At 38.0% G+C, this 23,618-nt stretch overlaps 1 protein-coding gene across 1 annotated transcript in view; it reads left to right on the top strand.

Annotated features, from left to right (window-relative positions):
• LOC137623530 (probable phosphorylase b kinase regulatory subunit alpha) overlaps nt 1-22,376 on the top strand; it is a 77,017-nt gene extending 54,641 nt beyond the window's left edge. The window contains exons 15-18 of the mRNA XM_068354364.1: nt 1,173-1,270; nt 5,992-6,021; nt 21,407-21,593; nt 22,367-22,376. Coding sequence (XP_068210465.1) covers nt 1,173-1,270; nt 5,992-6,021; nt 21,407-21,593; nt 22,367-22,376 — 325 coding nt within the window. The remainder of the gene's footprint in view (nt 1-1,172; nt 1,271-5,991; nt 6,022-21,406; nt 21,594-22,366) is intronic.
• Nucleotides 22,377-23,618: the final 1,242 nt, after the last annotated feature.

Here is a 23,618-nt window from a genome sequence, read left to right as displayed (position 1 = left end):
GGCATGCTGAGAGAGCACATGGCCGAGTTCTTTGGGATGGGTACGTGCTATGTTTCTGAACCAGTGGCCCCACTCTTTATTATCTCACGGACCAATAGTGTTCTTGAACATAGCTCGACACAGTGTCTCTCAGCCACCTTCCTAGTTGTCAAAGCTCATTCCACATGAGCGCCTGTACCAGGGTTCTCTTCGGTGATTTTGAAGGATTGCCGGTCAGCCTCCTTGGGTCCCTTGTTTCAGTCTGTTCTAGTGAGATGGGAGGCGTAGGCTGATCTTCCTAGTAGATGGACGAGGAAATTCTCACCAGGGAAGTCACATCCAAGTCTCCACTACCATAATAGCTTGCGTCAACAAATTAAGTGTCCTTCTTTTCAAGTTGACAAGGCAGATGCACAGCTAGCTGTTGTACCAATGCAGTAGAACTGTCTGACAGGTAATTCCTGAGGAATGTATCAGCAGATAAGATCAGTTTCCAGGGGCAAATTTTAAAGTTGAAGTGGTCAGTACATCTTTGTGCAGCCGAGAGCCTTCATGCCCTGAGTCTATCACTGGGAAAAGTCCTGTTCATTACAAGGTTAAGTAGGAAGCTTCAGGTGTTTTGTTCCCTTTCGAAGACCCATGGACAGCGTTCGAGGATTCGTCCAACACCCATGGGATCACCTGGACGTTTTTTTCCCTCCATTCAGTTGTCTCGTCAGGTAATCAATCACTGTTAATCCTGCCAGTTCTCAGAATGACCCTGGTTGCTCCAGATGGCCACATAAGGATGGATTCCAATCTGTTAGTCACCTAAAGGAAAGCTCCTTCCAACTCTAAGTGTGCGTTATTACCATAGAACCTTCACTGCCAAGAGTGCATGTGGCAGGATCCTGTTTGCTGACCAAAAGCAAAAGAAAACCGAGATCTACAAATCTGATCATCAACTTGCACAAGGACCAACTGGCAAGAACTAATCTTAGAACCTCTCAATCTGTAGGGAAGGTCAGAAGTCAAGTATCTGACAGGTGAGTGGGCAATGGCTACTCATGCCTATGCACACCACCTGCCGTTAACGATTTCAGCGGCTGTTACAGCTCCATTGAAGGCATTCCCTATTTTAAAGAACTCGTGTTTGTTTAGATAGGAGAAATACAAGTCACTTAAAAATTGTTATACAGTATTTTGGATTTCAGATTTAAGGAGAAGAGTTTAAGGGACCCTGCTCGCCGTAAGATATCAGTCAGGGGCAGTATTCGCAAGACACGCACAGTGTTGACAGAAGATGAAAGAGGTTAGTTATTACTTTGTAAGGTAAGTTTAAAGTAATTCTGAAGATGTGTCTTATGTAATAGTTATATCCTTTCTCAGTTATAGAGGTTTGATGAGTAGCACATTGCCAGCATAAAGAGATCTAATTGTAGAGCATGACTTAGTTGTTTTGTAAGTCATCCAGAGTTTTATAAAGGTTCATGTATCGTAGGTTAACCAGTAGAATGCTACTTTCATATTTTTTGATAGCCATTTATCCTACGCATATGCAAACCTTTTATCCTTTAAGATAGGGAATATTATCAGTGGAGCTGGAGCAGCTGCTGAATTCATTAATGAGGTAGTTAACAACTGGTTGTGAGTGGGGGCGAGTAGCCTCACCCTCTCTTCTATCAAAGTCTCCTCTTTTGTCTTTAGTTACGAGTACAGACATATTGTTATGCCCTATCCAAAGCTGTTTGATATTTTTCTCATTCTTTTCATTTTGAATAGTTAATTGTTGGCTTTCCATTAAACCTGGAAGTGAAGCAGGATCTTTGTAAATGATAGGGAAAGGGTGGACTCTGTAATTTGGTTTATGGCTAAACTGGCAGTAGATCCACGCTCTGCACTTTTTATAGGGGGCATAATTGTTTGCAATCATCCTCATGTGCCGAGTGTAGATTGTGGCCTCCCATTTAGTGGAATGCAAGCAGCGCAAGAAAGAAGGCACGGTGTCATTCCCTCTTTGTATGTAGACAAATTACGTGGACATCTGGGTGGCATAAAACGTCATTGTTCAGTCAGCCAAATAGATCACAAGCAAGAGAAATGTACAGTATTAGCAAACATGGGCAGTTGCTAGGGGCAGGTTTTAGGAGTGAATTGATCCCTAGATCCTTACAGAGCAAAAAGGTTCTCTTGGAATCGACCCGTTCGCCACCCGGATAAACAGAAAACTCCTTGTGTTTTGACCCCCATTCCATACCCATGGGCAGTGTTAAAGGATGCATTCTAACACCTGTGTGATCAGCTGGATGTGTCTACACCTTTCCCCCATTCAGCCTGATTCATTGGCTGATCAACTGAGTGTTGATGTCACCAAGTTTCAGGGTGACCCTGGTGACTCCCAGACTGCCAAAAGCAGAGTGATATCTTGATCTGTTAGCACTTTTACTCGAGGTTCTAAGAGAGCTGCCCCAATGGAACACTGTTATATGCACCTTCAGAGGTACCACTAATATGTGAAGTTTCTTGCACTTCATCTGTCCACCAGGAAAAGTTGGCAATTTTATGCAATTAGCATCATAGAAGGGGTACTTCTCCAGTTGAAGCCTCTCTAACCCAGGTAATGTAATTTCATCTCATCTTTATTGATAGTAGTGTCTCTCAGTCACAGGTGTAACAGGCCATTGCACAGCCATGAGCAAAGTCTTCTGACTTTTTTTTTTTTTTTTCTTTTTTTTTTTTTTTTTTTGAAGGCCACTCATGAATGACAGAGGCAAAGGACAGTGACAATGCCCTAGCAAGCAGGACAATTCCCTTAGAGACTGACCTTATATACGTACTATTCATATGATTAGCGCCCACAACCCCTTTCCACCCAAGCTAGGAACAGGGAGAGCCAGTTAATGGCTGCTGATGACTCAGCCGGTAGACCTATAGGTTCCCTCAAAGTTCCTATCCTTAGCTTGTAAGGATGGTGGGATTGCAGACACTAAAGTGGGGCTTAAATCCCAGTCCGGCAATCACCAGGCAGGGATGTTTTCAATAGGCCACCACAACTGAAGGGAATAGAACTGTCCTTCCCATGGGAGTTGTCTTTCTGGTGAGAAGCTTCATGCAATTATGCCCAACCTGGGACCTCATGCCCCAGAAGTGTAGCTTGACTCGTGTTTTCAAGGCCCTTACATGTACCCCTTATAAGCCTTTGAGAAGGTCATCAAAAAGGGATCTGAGTCAGAAGACTTTTTTTTTTTCTAACCTTAGCATCAGCATAGAGAATAGGCAAGTGGCTTGGACTCTTTTATGTCATAACCCACGTTGAGAGTTGGAAGGAGGTTTTCTTTAGTTTTGTGCCAGAATTTGTGGCCAAAATACAGAACCCATTGACATTCGACCACAGGTTTGAGACCTTCTCCATCCCCTCTCTACATGTAGCGTCACTGCAGTGCTATCTGAAGGAGACTCGACATCGTAGGCCTAACTCAGAAAACCAAGATAGAAGTGTCGAAGAACATGGTATCTGCCTGGCTTTCTGAGGCAATCAATAGAGCATAGACCTCGACTCTTGAGTGGGTAGAGGTACTTGCTCAGATAAGAGCTCACGAAGTCAGAGGTGTAGGTTCTACTTGGTCCTTCCAAAAAACTAGCAGTTGGCCAGGAGATAAAGGCAAGAGTTTTGAAATGCGAAACAAACTTCATAGTGTCCCCACAAGTCCTTTGACACTGCACAGAACAGAAAGCATCTTGTAGCTCTTTCTCTTCTTCCTTCTTTCCTCTCACTTGGGAATGAAGCGGTTGTACTGTTACACGCTGGATTTGACATTGATGCTGGTAAGCTACACTTTTGAGCACCACTCTTATGAGACTAGATCTGTAAGAAGTAGATCTCCCTCATCTTCCCTTAACAAGAGGGAGGGTGTTGAAAACATGCCAAACCCATTGGTTATCATACATTAGGTATTTAATTTCAGACTATATCTTCCCATCAGGGGAGAAAGATTTCTTCGTTGTGCCAGTACCCAGTACATTACCAAGTACTGGCCAAATCCTGTTAGCATACTTATCCCTATTGTATGCTGATAGGAGGATGTGGGAGTCATCTTAGTTTTGAAAATGTCCGTACCTAGCAATCTGCTAGACTTGGGTTTCAGCCCTGCACAAGTTATGTAGTTTTTTGTAGCGTCTACAACCTAACCATCATTGTGAGGTAAGAATAAGGGGTTTTGGGGAACCAATAGGTCTACCTGCTGAGTCGTCATCAGTCACTGCCTGGCCCTCTCTGGTTCTAGTGTGAGTGGAGAGGGGCTTGGGTGCTGTCATATATATATACTGTTTATATTTATGGTTAGTATCTAAGGCATTTTCCTGCTAGGGCATTGTCACTGTCCCTTGCCTCGGCCATTCATGAGTGACCATTAAACCATTACAGTAGGGGTCATGAGAGATTGGCATACAGTATTCCAGGTGCGAAGAGTGGGATATCCTCCCGCCAATAAATGAGTTGCCCTGTTTTAAAGGACCGAAGGTTTGTGTACGCACAGGAACAGATAACAACTTCTAAAAGTAATTTGTATTTTTCCCATCTCTACAAACCTCGAGTCCTTTAAAATTGAAACTTCTCTTCTCAACGACCTCTCTCAGTCTTGAGTTGATGGTCAAAAGTGAAGTGTCTCTGATAGGAAAGAGAGCAAGGCTATTCACCTGTGCTCACCTCCTTTCGTTAATTACCTCGTTAACGATTTAAAAGTGCGTTGCAGCTCCACTAAGACATTCCCTATTTTAAAGCGTTCAGGTTTGTATGGCCAGGAAAAAATACCAATAAATTTTTAAAATGTGTTTGTTTTGGTATCGTCTTTGAAAGTTAGCATAAATGGAATCCTTTCTTTATATGATAGTAATAAAATCACTACTGAAAAGTCGAAAAGATTTTTTTATAATTAGATTATAGTTGTAGGCATTAGGATTAACAATAATTTTTTAGCTTTAGCTTCATTTTCCATTCTGGGTATTAGTGTTAGAATTTCTGTGTACTGTAATTCATTTTCTAAATTTCTTATTGTTATAAGGTTTTTAAAAACTTACAATTTTTGGGCCATTGTTTTATAGGAAGCTAGCTTAGCCTGGTTGGGCTGCGGTAAGCTGCAACAGAAGAGATATGAGATTGTTTTATGTTGGTTTATAGTTTTACATCAGTTTTGAAAACACCAGGTTTTTCCTTACAGTTGTAGCTTTAAAGCGGCTTCTCAAACTACTACCATAGATAATAGGATAAGTGAATTCCAAGTCCATTGAACTTTTTTGACAGCAATACAGAAGATTCATTAAAACCAACTAGAGTATTTTATTATCAAGATGGACTAATGAAATAGCAGTTGAACTACCATGAAAATATAAATAAATTGTTTATTGAACTTTTTTGACAGCAATACAGAAGAATCATTAAAACTAACTAGAGTATTTATTTTATTGTCAAGATGGACTAATGAAATAGCAGCTGAACTACCATGAAAATATAAATAAATTGTTTATTGAAATTTTTTGACAGCAATACAGAAGATTCATTGAAACCAACTAGAGTATTTATTTTATTGTCAAGATGGACTAATGAAATAGCAGCTGAACTACCATGAAAATATAAATAAATTGTTTATTGAAATTTTTTGACAGCAATACAGAAGATTCATTAAAACCAACTAGAGTATTTATTTTATTGTCAAGATGGACTAAGGAAATAGCAGTTGAACTACCATGAAAATATAAATAAATTGTTTATTGAACTTTTTTGACAGCAATGCAGAAGATTCATTAAATCGAACAACCTATACTGTACAATATTTATTGTTATTGTCAGGACTGACTAATGAAGTATCAAGTTTCTCTTTATTTCCCGAGAACCTAAGGTTTCATATCTTGAAATCGTTGCTTACTTGCTTTCACAGGGACGAAGTCTCATAGAAATTTCAAAAGACTTGCACTCTGTTTTCAAGTTCATAGGATCATGTTCTGCTCGTTAACAATTTTTTTTTCTCTCTCCACAAGGACGAAGGTCATCTTTATTTATTACCCTAGGTACCTAAGTATTGTTTTGTAAGCTCGCTTTTGCTTTAGTTAGCATAATTCTTGCATTTGCTTTGTGTGGGGTTTCTGCAAGGCCCAGTATCATAACACTGGCTACCTTCTCTTTAACAGTGTGTTACAATCATCCTGTAAATATCCACTGGTATCTAGTGACCGGTGCCCGTCTTTCGAAGATATTTCCAGGCATCAAGAACAGCTGTAATGCTTTGCTGTTTGAAGGGTTTAGGAATGCTTCCGTTGGGTTTACTGGCTTGTGCATTAACGTTGTTAATCGGCAAGCTGCTTTATCGTAAAGGAATAATATTTTTCATAAATGTTATTAACATTTGTCTGATTAAAAAGGATTCTATTTTCATAATTGCAGTATCTTGGCTGATATAGAGATACAGTATGTTAGGTATCCCCTGGAAGGAATAATCCAACATATTCAGATTTATCTTGGTGAGTTCAGTGGTTGAGATGAAAGTAAAGGATCTTATTTATTGGGCTTTACCGAAGGTCTCCTAACTTTGATTGTTTTTTATCAAATGGTGAAATAAAAATACAGTATTGATAGTAAATAAATGTTAAATTATTGTACAATAAATATGTTATCACAAAAACAAATTCATCTTTAAAATATCAGTACTCTTAGGGCTTTTTAATTGTGTTGTCTATTCACCTTTTGTCTAGTTAACTAACTTTTATTCATAGCACTTTTTCTATCATCCTAGTTACTGAAAGTTTTCAATTTTCTTAGTCCCACATTAATTTACTGTACATATTTTCCTTCCTCTGTCCCCAAAGTTGACAATGAAAGAGGCATGTCTTAAACGTTTGGTAATATACAATTGTAACGTAAACACTTTTTGATAGTTTGAACGTTTTAATACTTTATCCACAAACAGGAACAGGATCCGAGACACTACAACTTCATATACTCCAAAATTACTTTGACTTATATTGTTATTTTACCCTTTAGTATTGCAACGTCGTCATTTTATCATATTGTAGGCTACGCTTATAATTTTTTACACCCCTTTCCAAGTCATATATCGTATTTAATAAAAGGGCAGAATATTTTTTTTGTTATATTTGAATTTAATGCATTGCTATTGCAATTTTTAAGCTCATCATCTTGCAATTTCTGGGTCGACCTGTGTTCGCCGGTGAAATGGTCCTTCTTGTCACTTTTCTTATATAAATATATTCCAAATATACCAGAGAAAGTTAAAGTCCTTTCTTTATACACGACGCCCTTAAGGGTGCTCGCGCGAGGGTAGTAACCTCTGCATTCCAATGCTTTAACTTTCTCTGGTATATTTGGAATATATTTATATCAGAAAAGTGACAACACAGGTCTCTACCCAGAAATAGATTTTTCCTTCGTCAAAATCCCTTTATTTCTAGTTAATGTCATATGTGATTATGAATTAAAAACAGCAAATTGGATTATATCTTAAGTATGGGAATGGCTTGTAGCTGACACTTCTTAGCACTGAAAGCAAGACTAACGCATTTATCATATTGGTATTTAACCCTTTAGTATTGCAAGGCCGTCATTTTATCATATTGTAGGCTACACTTATAATTTTTTTACCCCCCTTTCCAAGTCATATATCGTATTTAATCAAAGGGTGGAATTTTTGTTGTTATATTTAAATTTAACGTAATGCTATTGCAATTTTTAAGCTAATCATCTTGCAATTTCTAGTTAATGTCATATGTGATTATAAACTAAAAACAGCAAATTGGATTATATCTTAAGTATGGGAATGGCTTGTAGCTGACACTTCTTAGCACTGAAAGCAAGACTAACGCATTCATCATTTGTGGTATGTGTCTATTTTCCGGGAGAAGTATGTTGTCATTAACCAGCCAGTTTTACCCTTTAGTTAGTGCACATGTGGTGTTCTGTATTGAAAGTAACAGTAGAGTACTTGTTGTGGGTTATATGATTTGTCTTAATAGTGTTTTTGTCTTCTTCATACACTCCAAGTGGACAATTCTTTATATTTTAATAATGTTTTTGTCTTCTTCATTCACTCCAAGTGGACAATTCTTTATATTTTTATATTGTTTTTGTCTTCATACACTGCAAGTGGACAATTCTTTATATTTTAATATTGTTTTTGTCTTCTTCATACACTGCAAGTGGACAATTCTTTATATTTTTATGATTTTTTTTAAATACTCTGAATTAAGTATCTGGAATTCCATTTTATTTTTTTTTTTTTTTTTTATTTTAAGGAGATGGGACTTGTTAATTTTCAAAAGTAAAATTTTCTGGTATTGGTGTTTGGCAATTTCCATCCATATACCAAAGGCACTTCCCCCAATTTTGGGGGGTAGCCGACATCAACAAGAACAAAACAAAAAAGGGGACCTCTACTCTCTATGTTCCTCCAGCCTAACCAGGGACTCACCCGAGTTCAGCTGGTACTGCTAGGGTGCCACAGCCCAACCTCCCACATTTCCACCACAGATGAAGCTTCATACTGCTGAGTCCCCTACTGCTGCTACCTCCGCGGTCATCTAAGGCACCGGAGGAAGCAGCAGGGCCTACCGGAACTGCGTCACAATCGCTCGCCATTCATTCCTATTTCTAGCACGCTCTCTTGCCTCTCTTACATCTATCCTCCTATCACCCAGAGCTTTCTTCACACCATCCATCCACCCAAACCTTGGCCTTCCTCTTGTACTTCTCCCATCAACTCTTGCATTCATCACCTTCTTTAGCAGACAGCCATTCTCCATTCTCTCAACATGACCAAACCACCTCAACACATTCATATCCACTCTAGCCGCTAACTCATTTCTCACACCCGTTCTCACCCTCACCACCTCGTTCCTGACCCTATCTACTCGAGATACACCAGTCATACTCCTCAATTTGGCAATTTAGTTTATATATTTTTGTAGTAATGTACTGTATGTAGTTCTTACATTAATTATTGTCAAAACTATCTTGCAAGCATAATACAATTATTACCAAGTAATTCCAAACCATAGTAGTACATTAAGAAGTGTCCTAGCAACTTCACAAAAAAAAAAAAAAAAACAGTAATAATACAACTCTGCAATTAGTGTAATAACCACATGTCTCGTACCTATCCCCATCTATCTGAAAGCTGTGTTCAGCTGTAGGGTATACTCATTCTGGCACCTGTACAAAACTTTTCCTCTTTATGGCATACAAAATCAATGTTATGATTTCCCTGTTTTTTCACAATATTATTATTATTATTATTATTATTATTATTATTATTATTGTTATTATTATTAGCTAAGCTATAACCCTAATGGCATGTCTGATCATTTTTTGGTGGAAGGAAAATTAGTTGTAGCAAAAGAGTGGGGGAATAGAGTAGGTGGATGTAAAAGGGAGCTAGTGAGGGTTGAAGAGCTAATAAAACCGGGGGTAAAAAGTAAATATCAGGAAAGGTTGAAAATGGCATATGACGAGGTGAGAGTAAGAGAAACTGGTAATTTAGAGGAGGAGTGGAAGTTAGCAAAAGAAAATTTTGTTGGGATTGCAAGTGATGTATGTGGCAAGAAGGTTGTTGGAGGCAGCATGAGGAAGGGCAGTGAATGGTGGAATGAAGGAGTGAAGGTAAAAGTGGAAGAGAAAAAGAGGGCTTTTGAAGAATGGCTGCAGAGTAATAGTATAGAGAAGTATGAAAAATATAGAGAGCAAAAGGTGGAAGTAAAGCGCAAGGTACGTGAGGCAAAGAGGGCAGCTGACCTGAGGTGGGGTCAGGGACTGGGTCAGTCATATGAAGAGAATAAGAAGAAGTTTTGGAAAGAAGTGAAGAGAGTAAGGAAGGCCGGCGCAAGAATTGAAGAGACAGTGAAAGATGGAAATGGAAGGTTGTTAAAAGGAGAGGAGGCAAGGAAAAGGTGGGCGGAATATTTTGAAAGTTTGCTGAATGTTGAAGATGATAGGGAGGCAGATATAATTGCTGTTCCAGGTGTTGAGGTGCCAGTGATGGGAGATGAGAATGAGAGAGAGATTACAATAGAGGAAGTGAGGAGAGCACTAGATGAAACGAGAGTAGGAAAAGCATCTGGTATGGATGGTGTGAAAGCTGAGATGTTGAAGGAAGGGGGTGTGACTGTACTTGAATGGTTGGTGAGATTGTTTAATGTGTGTTTTATGTTGTCAATGGTACCAGTAGATTGGGTCTGTGCATGTATTGTACCACTATATAAGGGTAAGGGAGATGTGCATGAGTGTTGTAACTCAAGAGGTATTAGTTTGTTGAGTGTAGTTGGAAAAGTGTATGGTAGAGTACTGATTAATAGGATTAAGGATAAAACAGAGAATGCAATCTTGGAAGTACAGGGTGGTTTTAGAAGAGGTAGGGGTTGTATGAATCAGATTTTTACAGTTAGGCAGATATGCGAGAAATATTTAGCAAAAGGTAAGGAGGTGTATGTTGCGTTTATGGATCTGGAGAAAGCATATGATAGAGTTGATAGGGAAGCAATGTGGAATGTGATGAGGTTATATGGAGTTGGTGGAAGGTTGTTGCAAGCAGTGAAAAGTTTCTACAAAGGTAGTAAAGCATGTGTTAGAATAGGAAATGAAGTGAGCGATTGGTTTCCGGTGAGAGTGGGGCTGAGACAGGGATGTGTGATGTCGCCGTGGTTGTTTAACTTGTATGTTGATGGAGTGGTGAGAGAGGTGAATGCTCGAGTGCTTGGACGAGGATTAAAACTGGTAGGCGAGAATGATCATGAATGGGAGGTAAATCAGTTGTTGTTTGCGGATGATACTGTACTGGTAGCAGACACAGAAGAGAAGCTTGACCGACTAGTGACAGAATTTGGAAGGGTGTGTGAGAGAAGGAAGTTGAGAGTTAATGTGGGTAAGAGTAAGGTTATGAGATGTACGAGAAGGGAAGGTGGTGCAAGGTTGAATGTCATGTTGAATGGAGAGTTACTTGAGGAGGTGGATCAGTTTAAGTACTTGGGGTCTGTTGTTGCAGCAAATGGTGGAGTGGAAGCAGATGTACGTCAGAGAGTGAATGAAGGTTGCAAAGTGTTGGGGGCAGTTAAGGGAGTAGTAAAAAATAGAGGGTTGGGCATGAATGTAAAGAGAGTTCTATATGAGAAAGTGATTGTACCAACTGTGATGTATGGATCGGAGTTGTGGGGAATGAAAGTGATGGAGAGACAGAAATTGAATGTGTTTGAGATGAAGTGTCTGAGGAGTATGGCTGGTGTACCTCGAGTAGATAGGGTTAGGAACGAAGTGGTGAGGGTGAGAACGGGTGTAAGAAATGAGTTAGCGGCTAGAGTGGATATGAATGTGTTGAGGTGGTTTGGCCATGTTGAGAGAATGGAAAATGGCTGTCTGCTAAAGAAGGTGATGAATGCAAGAGTTGATGGGAGAAGTACAAGAGGAAGGCCAAGGTTTGGGTGGATGGATGGTGTGAGGAAAGCTCTGGGTGATAGGAGGATAGATGTGAGAGAGGCAAGAGAGCGTGCTAGAAATAGGAATGAATGGCGAGCGATTGTGACGCAGTTTCGGTAGGCCCTGCTGCTTCCTCCGGTGCCTTAGATGACCGCGGAGGTAGCAGCAGTAGGGGACTCAGCAGTATGAAGCTTCATCTGTGGTGGAAATGTGGGAGGTTGGGCTGTGGCACCCTAGCAGTACCAGCTGAACTCGGCTGAGTTCCTGGTTAGGCTGGAGGAACGTAGAGAGTAGAGGTCCCCTTTTTTGTTTTGTTTCTTGTTGTTGTCGGCTACCCCCCAAAATTGGGGGAAGTGCCTTTGGTATATGTATGTGATGTATAACCCTATTTGGGAAAGCAAGATGCTATAAGCCCAAAGGGCTCCAATAGGGAAAAATAGCCCAGTGAGGAAAGGAAACATGGAAATAGATAAATGATATAAGAAATAATGAAAAAGTAAAAAAAGATATAAAAAACTAACATTTAAACAGATATTTCATATATATATATATATATATATATATATATATATATATATATATATATATATATATATATATATATATATATATATATATATATATATATACAGTTACAGTATAAAAACTTATGTTAGCCTGTTCAACATAAAAACATTCGCTGCAAGTTTGAACTTTTGAAGTTCTAGTGATATGCAAGGGATAGCGCTGAGCTCAACAATATTCCTATCAAAAGCAAAATTGCATAATTAACTATGCAACTGTAGAAAAAAATATCATCCCATTGATAGAATAAAGGCAGGATTTTAAACAGTACCTGTATAGGCATGCCAAAACAATTCACCAAGTTTCTAAATTCTTTTAATAAACAATGCTGAATGACTGAAGAAAAGAGGAATTCGTTTAAAATAGCTAAAGAGTAAGTAATGATGGATGAAAGGCAATTGGAAAGCAGTCCAAAGTGGTGGAAAAATTGTGGACGCAACAGGTTTTCTTTCCTTCGACTTCAATGAGTGTCTTGGGATTCATGAAGTTGCACATGTAGGCTACGTAAAAGTAAAAATGTGTTGCATCATTCTATTCTAAAGAGTTAGCTAGATGCTTAAGAAGTATGGACATGTATCAGAGGTCATGTAATTTGTTATTTGCTATGCTAATAACATCTTGATTTTACTTGAAACATTCAGGTAGTTATTTCAAATTGAAGAAATTTGCCCAAAAGAGGCTGTTTTTCTCTTCTGTTTATATCAAGCATGTGTGTTCTTTACCGAACACTGAACAAATTGTGTCTTGCCAAGCTGTGAAGATGTCCTGTGAACTAACCTTTTCCCGCACAATTAACAAGCATCCAGAGATGTGAAGAAAGCCTATAAATGAAGCTAATGACGTATGCATGAAGTTTTTTCATATTTTAATATCCCCAATTATATACGCTTATGGCTGTTTCACCACAATCCCATTATTCCTTCATATGGCTAAACTTCGTCGTCCAGACTCCCAGGAAGAACTCCGTCATGCTGTGTTATCCTTCTCGATCCTCTTGCCAAGGTTTCTCCTGTCATTATCTTTTTATGGATGTTCTTTTTACCGTCGAGACCCCTGATGATTACACTCAGACTTGGTTCTTGGTGCTAGACTTTTGTGTATTTATGTCAGTCTACATATTTTTGGCTTTTCATTTTAGTTATAACTAACCTCTGAAGTTTTTATTTTTACTGCACAGCTTCCAAAATGTTTACAATGCTTCTAGAAAGCTAAATTCACTGGCTACACCATGACTTGCATTTAGTGCACAGCCTCTATTTTTATTATTTCTAAATTAATTTTTAACCTATTTTGAAAGAATTCAACTGTTTGCAATGTACTGTAGTGTTTTTTTTGTACAAGGCTTCCATGACTTGCACTTACTGCGTAGCCTCTATTTTCGTTATTTATTCTGAATTAATTTTTAACCTGTTTTGAAAGAATTCAACTGTTTGCAATGTACTGTAGTGCTTATCTTATACAAGACTTCAAGATTTTCTACTTACCGGTAATAACTAGAGTAGCAATTAATTAGTTTTTGAGTAGAGGCAGATAGTCCCCTATATTACCCCGTTCTGCTTTGTCATTGTCTCTTGGGAAAGAATAATCCCCAGCTTTACCGCTTTGCTTGATTTTAGGTTTTTCCTTCTTAATTCAGTCTCATGATCTGCTTTACTTGTACTTTGTCTGCCCCTTTTAACCTTTTTACCCTCAAAGGACGTACTGGTACGTTTCACAAAAGCCATCCCTTTACCCCCATGGACGTACCGGTACGTCCTTGCAAAGAAGTGCTATAAAAAATTTTTCTTTCATATTTTTTATATTTTTTTTGAGAAAATACAGGCATTTTCCAAGAGAATGAGACCAACCTGACCTCTCTATGACAAAAATTAAGGCTGTTAGAGCAATCTAAAAAAAATATACTGCAAAATGTGCTGGGAAAAAAATAACCCCCTGGTGGTTAAGGGATGGAAATTTCCAAATAGCCTGGGGGTAAAAGGGTTAACCATGATTATTACTCACCTCTTTGTTTTGGGGATTTGTGGCTCTATCGATGAGTTTATCTACTGCAGGAAAGAGTAATTATGATTTATTTACAAACTCTGGATGCAAGGCCACTTTCGCAAGAAGCCTCATCTAACAAAAACCTATGGTTAAGGTTTATTAGGGTTGTGGTGGCCGATGTGGTAACGTCCCTGACTGGTGAACGCCAGACTGTGGATCGAGTCCCGCTCAAACTCGTTAGTTTCTTTGGTTGCTGCAATCTCACTCTCCATATGAGCTAAGGAGGGGGGTTTTGGAGGAGCCTATAGGTCTACCTGCTGAGTCATCAGCAGCCTTTGCCTGGTCCTCCCTGGTCCTAGCTTGTGTGGAGAGGGGGTTTGGTTGCTGATAATATGTATATACTGTATATGGTTAGTCTCTAGGGCATTGCCCTGCTTGCTAGGGCAATGTCCCTATTCCTTGCCTCTGCTATTCATGAGTAGACTTTAAACCTTTTTATAGTTTATATATGACATATTTGTTTTTGACGTTAATAGTTTATACAATATATGACATATCTGTTTTGACGTTGTTACTTTTTTTCGATTGATTTATTGTTAATTTATTCTCTTCATTTATTTATTTCCTTATTTCCTTTCCTCATTGGGCTATTTTTCCCTGTTGGAGCCCCTGGGCTTATAGCACTTTGCTTTTCCAACTAGGGATGTAGCTTGGACAGTAATAATAATAATAATAAATAACTCCCTCCCAGACAAAAGCAGGATTAAACTACACACTAAATCAGTTAATCCGTAGGTAACCTCACCGAATAGTCTTATTGCTTCACTCTCAAAGCTGGTTAAATGTTGACCTCTATCCAGGGAGAGATATAGCCAAGCCAGAAGATGACCTCCCTATTAACCCTTTTACCCCCAAAGGACGTACTGGTACGTTTCACAAAAGCCATCCCTTTACCCCCATGGACGTACCGGTATGTCCTTGCAAAAAAATGCTATAAAATTTTTTTTTTTCATATTTTTGATAATTTTTTGAGAAAATTCAGGCATTTTCCAAGAGAATGAGACCAACCTGACCTCTCTATGACAAAAATTAAGGCTGTTAGAGCAATTTAAAAAAAATATACTGCAAAATGTGCTGGGAAAAAAATAAGCCCCTGGGGATTAAGGGTTGGAAATTTCCTAATAGCCTGGGGGTAATAGGGTTAATCTATAATAACTATTAAAGCACTCTGAGAGTGCAGACCTCCGCTACGGCAGCTTATTTCTCGAAACCAGCTTGCCTTTCCCAAAATCATTTTAGACTGTAGGCATATTTAAAGTCTGTGTGACAACTATGTGCAAACTTGGGGTTGAGGTTAGGGTTAATTTGGTCGACCTTTTGCTCGACCTTAACCTTGATCTTTGACCTAGGCACTTTCAAAATTGAATCGCGTCCACATCTCAACGTAACAATTAATCCCTGAAAGTTTCATTATTCTCTGAATAAAATTGTGGCCAGAAAGTTGTTAAACTGATAAACAGACAAACGGGCGAAAATATAACCTCCTCCCAACTTCGGTGATGGAGGTAATAACAAGTTTCTATAGAACTTCCCAAAAAGTAAATTCACAATCTTGACCTCAGACAAAACGCCTATCTATATAGGGCCATGTCACTGAGAGAACTGAAAGACAAAGGAGATATGGCTTACCCACGTGATAGTATTGCCGCACTCTGCCACATGATCTCAGTAAGTTCCCAGAGAGACGACGTTATTACAAGGAAAGAAAACTGAGAGTTTAGTTTTAGGGTAGACAGCGTTTAACCAGCTTCAATGGAGAATCAATATAAACATTAGGTGTGTATAGAAATAAAATCTCTATTAAAATTTTGATTTATTTGTGTCGAGCTTCCAAACTACAATTTCTAAGAGCTTTCACTGCTGATGGGAAATTTGGAGTTTGTCTTTTGCCATCCAGTCATCAACACAGTTGAATTTCCCTGACTGTAATACAAGTATGAATGTCTTTAAGAAAATATTACAGCTCCTGTCATCTCCTTGCCTCTAAAGGCACGAGAAACCTTGTCTTCGTATGATATTTATTTTCCTCCCAACTTATCTTCATAAAGAAGTGAAGCATTCAGGCCTCAAGGATGTCAGAGGATAGCCAGATAATTCATTATGAAGACTTTTGGACAAGTGTCAGAATGCATAGAGAGGAGCGAAGAGTAGAAACCTTTAGTTTGAATCCTCTGGATTTTAACCCCTTTACCCCCAAAGGACGTACTGGTACGTTTTACAAAACCCATCCCTTTACCCCCATGGACCTACCGGTACGTCCTTGCAAAAAAATGCTATAAAAATTTTTTTTTCATATTTTTGATGATTTTTTTAAAAAAATTCAGGCATTTTCCAAGAGAATGAGACCAACCTGACCTCTCTATGACAAAAATTATGGCTGTTAGAGCAATTTAAAAAAAATATACTGCAAAATGTGCTGGGAAAATAATAACCCCCTGGGGGTTAAGGGTTGGAAATTTCCAAAGAGCCTGGGGGTAAAAGGGTTAAGTGCCTTGTATCGTAATTTTAGATTTCAGACACTTTTTCCAGGAGTCTTTCGACATATTCTGATTACATACACACACACACATACCAAGGCACTTCCCCCAATTTTGGGGGGTAGCCGACACCAACAATGAAACAAAACAAAAAGGGGACCTCTACTCTCTACGTTCCTTCAGCCTAACCAGGGACTCAACCGAGTTCAGCTGGTACTGCTAGGGTGCCACAGGCCATGTTTAGTATTTTATTATGCATATCCAACAAAACCATTGCCAAATATAAATTCCATGACGTACAGTATTTCCAAGAACTACAGCGAATATCATGGTCACTTCAAGGAAAGTTTTACTGATTTTCCAAGGTGTAGAGTCCCCAACATCTAAGAGTCTTTGCTACCATCTGAGATATTCAGAAACTCGGCTGCCTTCTTAACCCTTTTACCCCCAGGCTATTTGGAAATTTCCAACCCTGAACCCCCAGGGGGTTATTTTTTTCCCAGCACATTTTGCAGTATATTTGTTTTAAATTGCTCTAACAGCCTTGATTTTTGTCATAGAGAGGTCAGGTTGGTCTCATTCTCTTGGAAAATGCCTGAATTTTCTCAAAAAATTATCGAAAATATGAAAAAATAAATTTTTATAGCATTTTTTTGCAAGGACGTACCGGTACGTCCCTGGGGGTAAAGGGATGGGTTTTGTGAAAGGTACCAGTACGTCCTTTGTGAGTAAAAGGGTTAAATTCTTGGATTATTTAAGCCAAACTCATTTATCACATATTGAAAGCCTTTCCTTCTATTTCCACCAAGCCAGTAGCTTCTTCTCGGCCTTCGTAAAATAATGTATGAGAATGATTGGGTGAGGGTTTCCTTCCCTGAGGGAGCTCTTTATTTTTCTTCTTTGGAGTAATATCAAAATCTGGACAATGAAGTTTAGGCATAGGTATGATTAATGGATTTCTTCAAGATTTTTTATATCATGAAAACATTGTTTTAGATACGTTACTGCATTTTGATATACAGACTTCTCTTTACTGACATTATTGCTTTTTCTACAATTGCTACCATTTAAAAAAGATCTTTACTGACATTATTGCTTCTTATACAATTACTACCATTTAACCCTTTTACCCCCAAAGGTCGTACTGGTACGTTTCACAAAACTCATACCTTTACCCCCATGGACGTACCGGTACGTCCTTGCAAAAACTGTTATTTACATTTTTTTTTCATAATTTTGATAATTTTTTGAGAAACTTCAGGCATTTTCCAAGAGAATGAGACCAACCTGACCTCTCTATGATGAAAATTAAGGCTGTTAGAGCAATTTTAAAAAAATATACTGCAAAATGTGCTTGAAAAAAAATAAACCCCTGGGGGTTAAGGGCTGGAAAGTTCCAAATTGCCTGGTGGTAAAAGGGTTAAGTAAGAAGCTTAATACTTATTCCAAAAGATTTTGTGATCTCATATGCCTATTGACAAAGCAATAATGCTGCATGTGAATACTTGAAGCAATTCTAACATGCAAGTTTGTCAGAAGCCATTTTAGATGGTGGGCATCTTAACTCTTGTGGTAACAGTCTGTCTAACATGCAAGTTTGTCAGAAGCCATTTTAGATGGTGGGCATCTTAACTCTTGATGGTAACAGTCTGGAGTTCCTTCATTTGTATTTGGATTTGGTTATCACACTATACTCTTATATTATAAGGAAAGATGAAAAATTCAAATGTTGTCCATGATTTTATTTATGAATTATGTTCAGGGTAGGACTTGGAAGAATCACGAAATGAACCGTAATATACTGTATTAGCCCCTTTTACCCCCAAAGGACGTACTGGTACGTTTCACAAAAGCCATCCCTTTACCCCCATGGATGTACTGGTACGTCCTTGCAAAAAAATGCTATAAAAATTTTTTTTTTCATATTTTTGATAATTTTTAGAGAAAATTTAGGCATTTTCCAAGAGAATGAGACCAACGTGACCTTTCTATGACAAAAATTAAGGCTGTTAGAGCAATTCAAAAAAAATATACTGCAAAATGTGCTGGGAAAAAAATAACCCCATGGAGGTTAAGGGTTGGAAATTTCCAAAGAGCCTGGGGGTAAAAGGGTTAAGTGCCTTGTATCGTAATTTTAGAATTCAGACACTTTTTTCCAGGAGTCTCTTTTGACATATCCTGATTACAGACTTAGTATTTTATTATGCATATCCAACAAAACCATCGCCAAATATAAATTCCATGACGTACAGTATTTCCAAGAACTACAGCGTATATCATGGTCACCTCAAGGAAAGTTTTACTGGTTTTCCAAGGTGTAGAGTCCCCAACATCTAATAGTCTTTGCTACCATCTGAGATATTCAGAAACTCAGCTGCCTTCTTAAATTCTTGGATTATTTAAGCCAAACTCATTTATCACTTATTGAAAGCCTTTCCTTCTATTTCCACCAAGCCAGTAGCTTCTTCTCAGCCTTCGTGAAATAATGTATGAGAATGTGGTGGCCGATGTGGTAACTTCCCTGACTGGTGAATGCCAGTCTGGGGTTCGAGTCCTGCTCAAACTCGTTAGTTCCTTTAGTTGCTGCAACCTCACCATCCCTGTGAGCTAAGGATGGGGGTTTGGGGGAGCCTATAGGTCTATCTGCTGAGTCATCAGCAGCCATTGCCTTGCCCTCCTTGGTCCTAGCTTGGGTGGAGAAGGGGTTTGGGCACTGATCTATGTATATATGGTCAGTCTCTAGGGCATTTTCCTGCTTGATAGGGAAATTTCATTGTCCCTTGCTTCTGCCATTTATGAGCGGCCTTTAAACCTTTAATGATTGGCCGATGGTTTCCTTCCCTAAGGGAGCTCTTTTTTTTTTTTTTTTTTTCGTATTTTGGGGTAAAATCTAGAAATCTGGACAATGAAGTTTAGGCATATGTATAATTAATGGGTTTGTTTGTAAGATTTTAGTATCATAAAAACATTGTTTTAGATATATTACTGCATTCTGGTATACAAACTACTTTCTACTGATATTATTGCTTTTTCTACAATTGCTACCATTTAAATAAGATCTTTACTGACATCATTGCTTCTTATACAATTACTACCATTTAAGTAAGAAGCTTAATACTTGTTCCAAAAGGTTTTGTGATCTAATATGCCTATTGACAAAGCAATAATGCTGCATGTGAATACTTGAAGCAATTCTAACATGCAAGTTTGTCAGAAGCCATTTTAGATGGTGGGCATCTTAACTCCAGATTTTGTGTTAGACTGCAGCATAGAGTCGTTTTATGAGTATATATGTGGTCATCGCATATTTTCGCTTTATGACTAAAATTATAGAAGATATATGAGATTTTCTTGAAAAAGGCCCTATTTTTGGGGTCCGAGTCTGGTAAGGGCCGGGGTCAGAAAAAAATGTCAAATAATTTACGGTGTCAGATTTTGCTGTATCGATTGTCATAAGACTGCGCAGCGTAAAAATTAACAATACACTATTCTATTAATCTTAGAAAAAAGATCGGTGATTAAAAGAACGAATACTAAAAAGACAAATTTTAGTTGAACATCTGAAGTTCCTTCATTTGTATTTGGATTTGGTTATCACACTGTACTCTTGTATCATAAGGAAAGATGAAAAATCCAAATATTGTCCTTGATTTTATTTATGAATTATGTTCAGGGTAGGACTTGGAAGAATCACGAAATGAACCGTAATATACTGTATTAGCTCTTTTACCCCCAAAGGACGCACTGGTACGTTTCACAAAAGCCATCCCTTTACCCCCATGGACGTACCGGTACGTCCTTACAAAAAAATGCTATAAAAATTTATTTTTTCATATTTTCGATAATTTTTTGTGAAAATTTAGGCATTTTCCATGAGAATGAGACCAACCTGACCTTTCTATGACAAAAATTAAGGCTGTTAGAGCAATTTAAAAAAAATATACTGCAAAATGTGCTGGGGAAAAAATAACCCCTTGGGGGTTAAGGGTTGGAAATTTCCAAATAGCCTGGGGGTAAAAGGGTTAGGGATCAGAGTGTACTTAGCTTTCGCTCGTGTTTTGATGTCCAGTATATGTACATGATTCATTATTCTGTTTCAATTACATTGTAAGTATAAATTACAGGAATAATAGAGTATTTTAGAGGCCCTTGCATTTTACATATCAGTAAAGTATTATTGGGCTTATTGTAGAAATGTTATGGACTATAGTACCTTGTACATAATTATATTCTTTTGTCAATCATTATAAGTCACTTGTGAAGTTTTACTTTCATGTGGGTGACTGATGTGTCATTGTTTGTTAGCAGCTATTCAGTCTTGTGTTCTGTCGATGTGGTTGTCTGTGGTATTTCAATTCCATGTCTTTGATTAGAACAAGATTTTTGTTACTCTTAGATTTCAAGATTCAATTGAGATTTATGATAGTAACTGTAGAACAGAAAAGTATGAAATGAATTGGACTTACCCAGTTACGAATTAATAGATGCTGTTGATGATTTTGTTTAATGAATATTTGAAGTTTGAATTATACATTTTTAAAACATTTTACATATACAGTAGTTTACTTAATTAGACCTGAGTATATGAGATAGTGTCAATCTTTGTATGAACAGTAAAGTATTTCAATGTAAGATCTCAGTTATATATCACAGTTAGACCTTGTTTATAATATCATATCCGTTAAGATTTGTAATGTAGTTTTCATTACCGTTAAGAATTTTTAATGTAATTTTCATAGCCGTAAAGATTTTTATTGTTTTCACAATCATTAAGATCTTTACCGTAGTTCTTTCATTGTCTTTTAAAATGTAGTTTTCATAGCCGTTAAGATTTCTAATGTTTTCATAATCATTAAGATTGTTAACGTAGTTTTTTCATTGTCTTTTGGTACAGAAGTACCTTCTCAGGTTTCCTCTCGTCGGGAGTCCACCGTTACATCCCCTACTTACGAACTGGGTCCTCCCTCCCTCGAGGTGTCGTGCCCGACCACCCCAACGCGCACAACTCCTCCCCTCGGATTACGGTCTCGTTCTCCTTCCCCCGAGCGGGAGGACCTCTGGGAAACGATGGTCAGACACAGGTTAGTTTACTTTTTTGTTTTGTAACACCTGTTGTATTAACCCTTTTACCCCCAAAGGACGTTCTGGTACGTTTCACAAAACTCATCCCTTTACCCCCATGGACGTAACGGTACGTCCTTGCAAAAAAATGCTATAACATTTTTTTTTTTCATATTTTTGATAATTTTTTGAGAAAATTCAGGCATTTTCCAAGAGAATGAGACCAATCTGACCTCTCTATGACAAAAATTAAGCCTGTTAAAGCAATTTAAAAAATATATACTGCAAAATTTGCTGGGGGAAAACTAACCCCTTGGGGGTTAAGGGTTGGAAATTTCCAAAGAGCCTGGGGGTAAAAGGGTTAAGGAGGTTATATATTCAAGTATCTCGGTAAAAGCAAACAACACTAATTTTATACTTGGAAATTCAAATGTACAATGAATGGGCTGTGTGTTTACCTTATTTGATGATGTACCAATGTTATTCTTGGAAGTTCAAATGTACAATGAATAGGCTGTGTGTTTACCTTATTTGATGATGTACCAATGTTATACTTGGTAGTTATGTATATAGCTTACGTCCATGACGTCACGGCAGAAAATTAAAAAAACTTGCGCCAATCGCCGATTGGATAGCCAGGTGTACCACCTGTGCGCCCCTAGCGAGGTATCTAGAAACAACCCCATGGATATTCATATCTTCTCTGCCGACCCCAGCAGTTACATCGTTGGAATTCTTACTCGCTGTAATCTGTATATTACAGTTATTTTGGTTCTGTACAATTTACTTTTAGCCTTCGCTGATTGGGTATTGTTTTTACCGAGTGTTAGTGTTTTAAAATCGTGTGTAGACTTTACACAGATAGGTTGGAAGTTCTTTCCCCCTACTGTGAAACTAACGTTAACACTCTTTAAACATGATGGCGGACATCGTTTCCGCCAACTCTATGACGTCACACTCGTGTTTGACGTAAGCTATTGCGTCACAATCGTGTGACGTAGATACAGAGTACTACGTAGTACGTTGATATTCCTTTCTTTGCACTCTTAACCCTTTTATTACCCCCAAAGGACGTACTGGTACGTTTCACAAAAGCCATCTCTTTACCCCCATGGACGTACCGGTACGTCCTTGCAAAAAAATACGATAAAATTTTTTTTTTTCATATTTTTGATAATTTTTTTGAGAAAATTCAGGCATTTTCCAAGAGAATGAGACCAACCTGACCTCTCTATGACCAAAATTAAGGCTGTTAGAGCAATTTGAAAAAAATATACTGCAAAATGTGCTGGGAAAAAAATAACCCCCTGAGGGTTAAGGGTTGGAAATTTCCAAATAGCCTGGGGGTAAAAGGATTAATGAATGATAGGAATTCTAACTTATTATAAGAATTTTTTTCTTTTTAATATTCGTTCTTTTAATCACCGATCTTTTTTCTGAGATTAATAGAATAGCGTATTGTTAATTTTTACGCTGCGCAGTCTTATGACAATCGAAACAGCAAAATTTGACACCGAAAATTTTGGGACATTTTCTCTGACCCCGGCCCTTACTAGATTCGGACCCCAAAATTAGGGCCTTTTTTCAAGAAAATCTCTTATATCTTCAATAATTTTAGTCGGACAGCGAAAATATGCGATGACCAAATATATACCCATAAAACGAATCTATGCTGCAGACTAACACAAAATCTTACACGGAAAATTTTGGGACATTTTCTCTGACCTCGGCCCTTACTAGATTCGGACCCCAAAAAGAGGGCCTTTTTTTCAAGAAAATCTCATATCTTCTATAATTTTAGTCGGAGTGCGAAAATATGCGATGACCACATATATACCCATAAAATAAATCTATGCTGCAGACTAACACAAAATCTGACACGGAAAATTTTGGAACATTTTCTCTGACCCCCTTACTAGATTCGGACCCCAAAAATAGGGCCTTTTTTCAAGAAAATCTCATATATCTTCTATAATTTTAGTCGCACAGCGAAAATATGCGATTACCACATATATACCCATAAAACGAATCAATGCTGTAGTCTA

The sequence above is a fragment of the Palaemon carinicauda genome, chromosome 30 (genome assembly GCF_036898095.1).
Source record: "Palaemon carinicauda isolate YSFRI2023 chromosome 30, ASM3689809v2, whole genome shotgun sequence".
NCBI lineage: Eukaryota > Metazoa > Arthropoda > Malacostraca > Decapoda > Palaemonidae > Palaemon > Palaemon carinicauda.
Note: the sequence above shows the minus strand (reverse complement) of the source record. Positions and strands in the feature narration are given on the sequence as shown.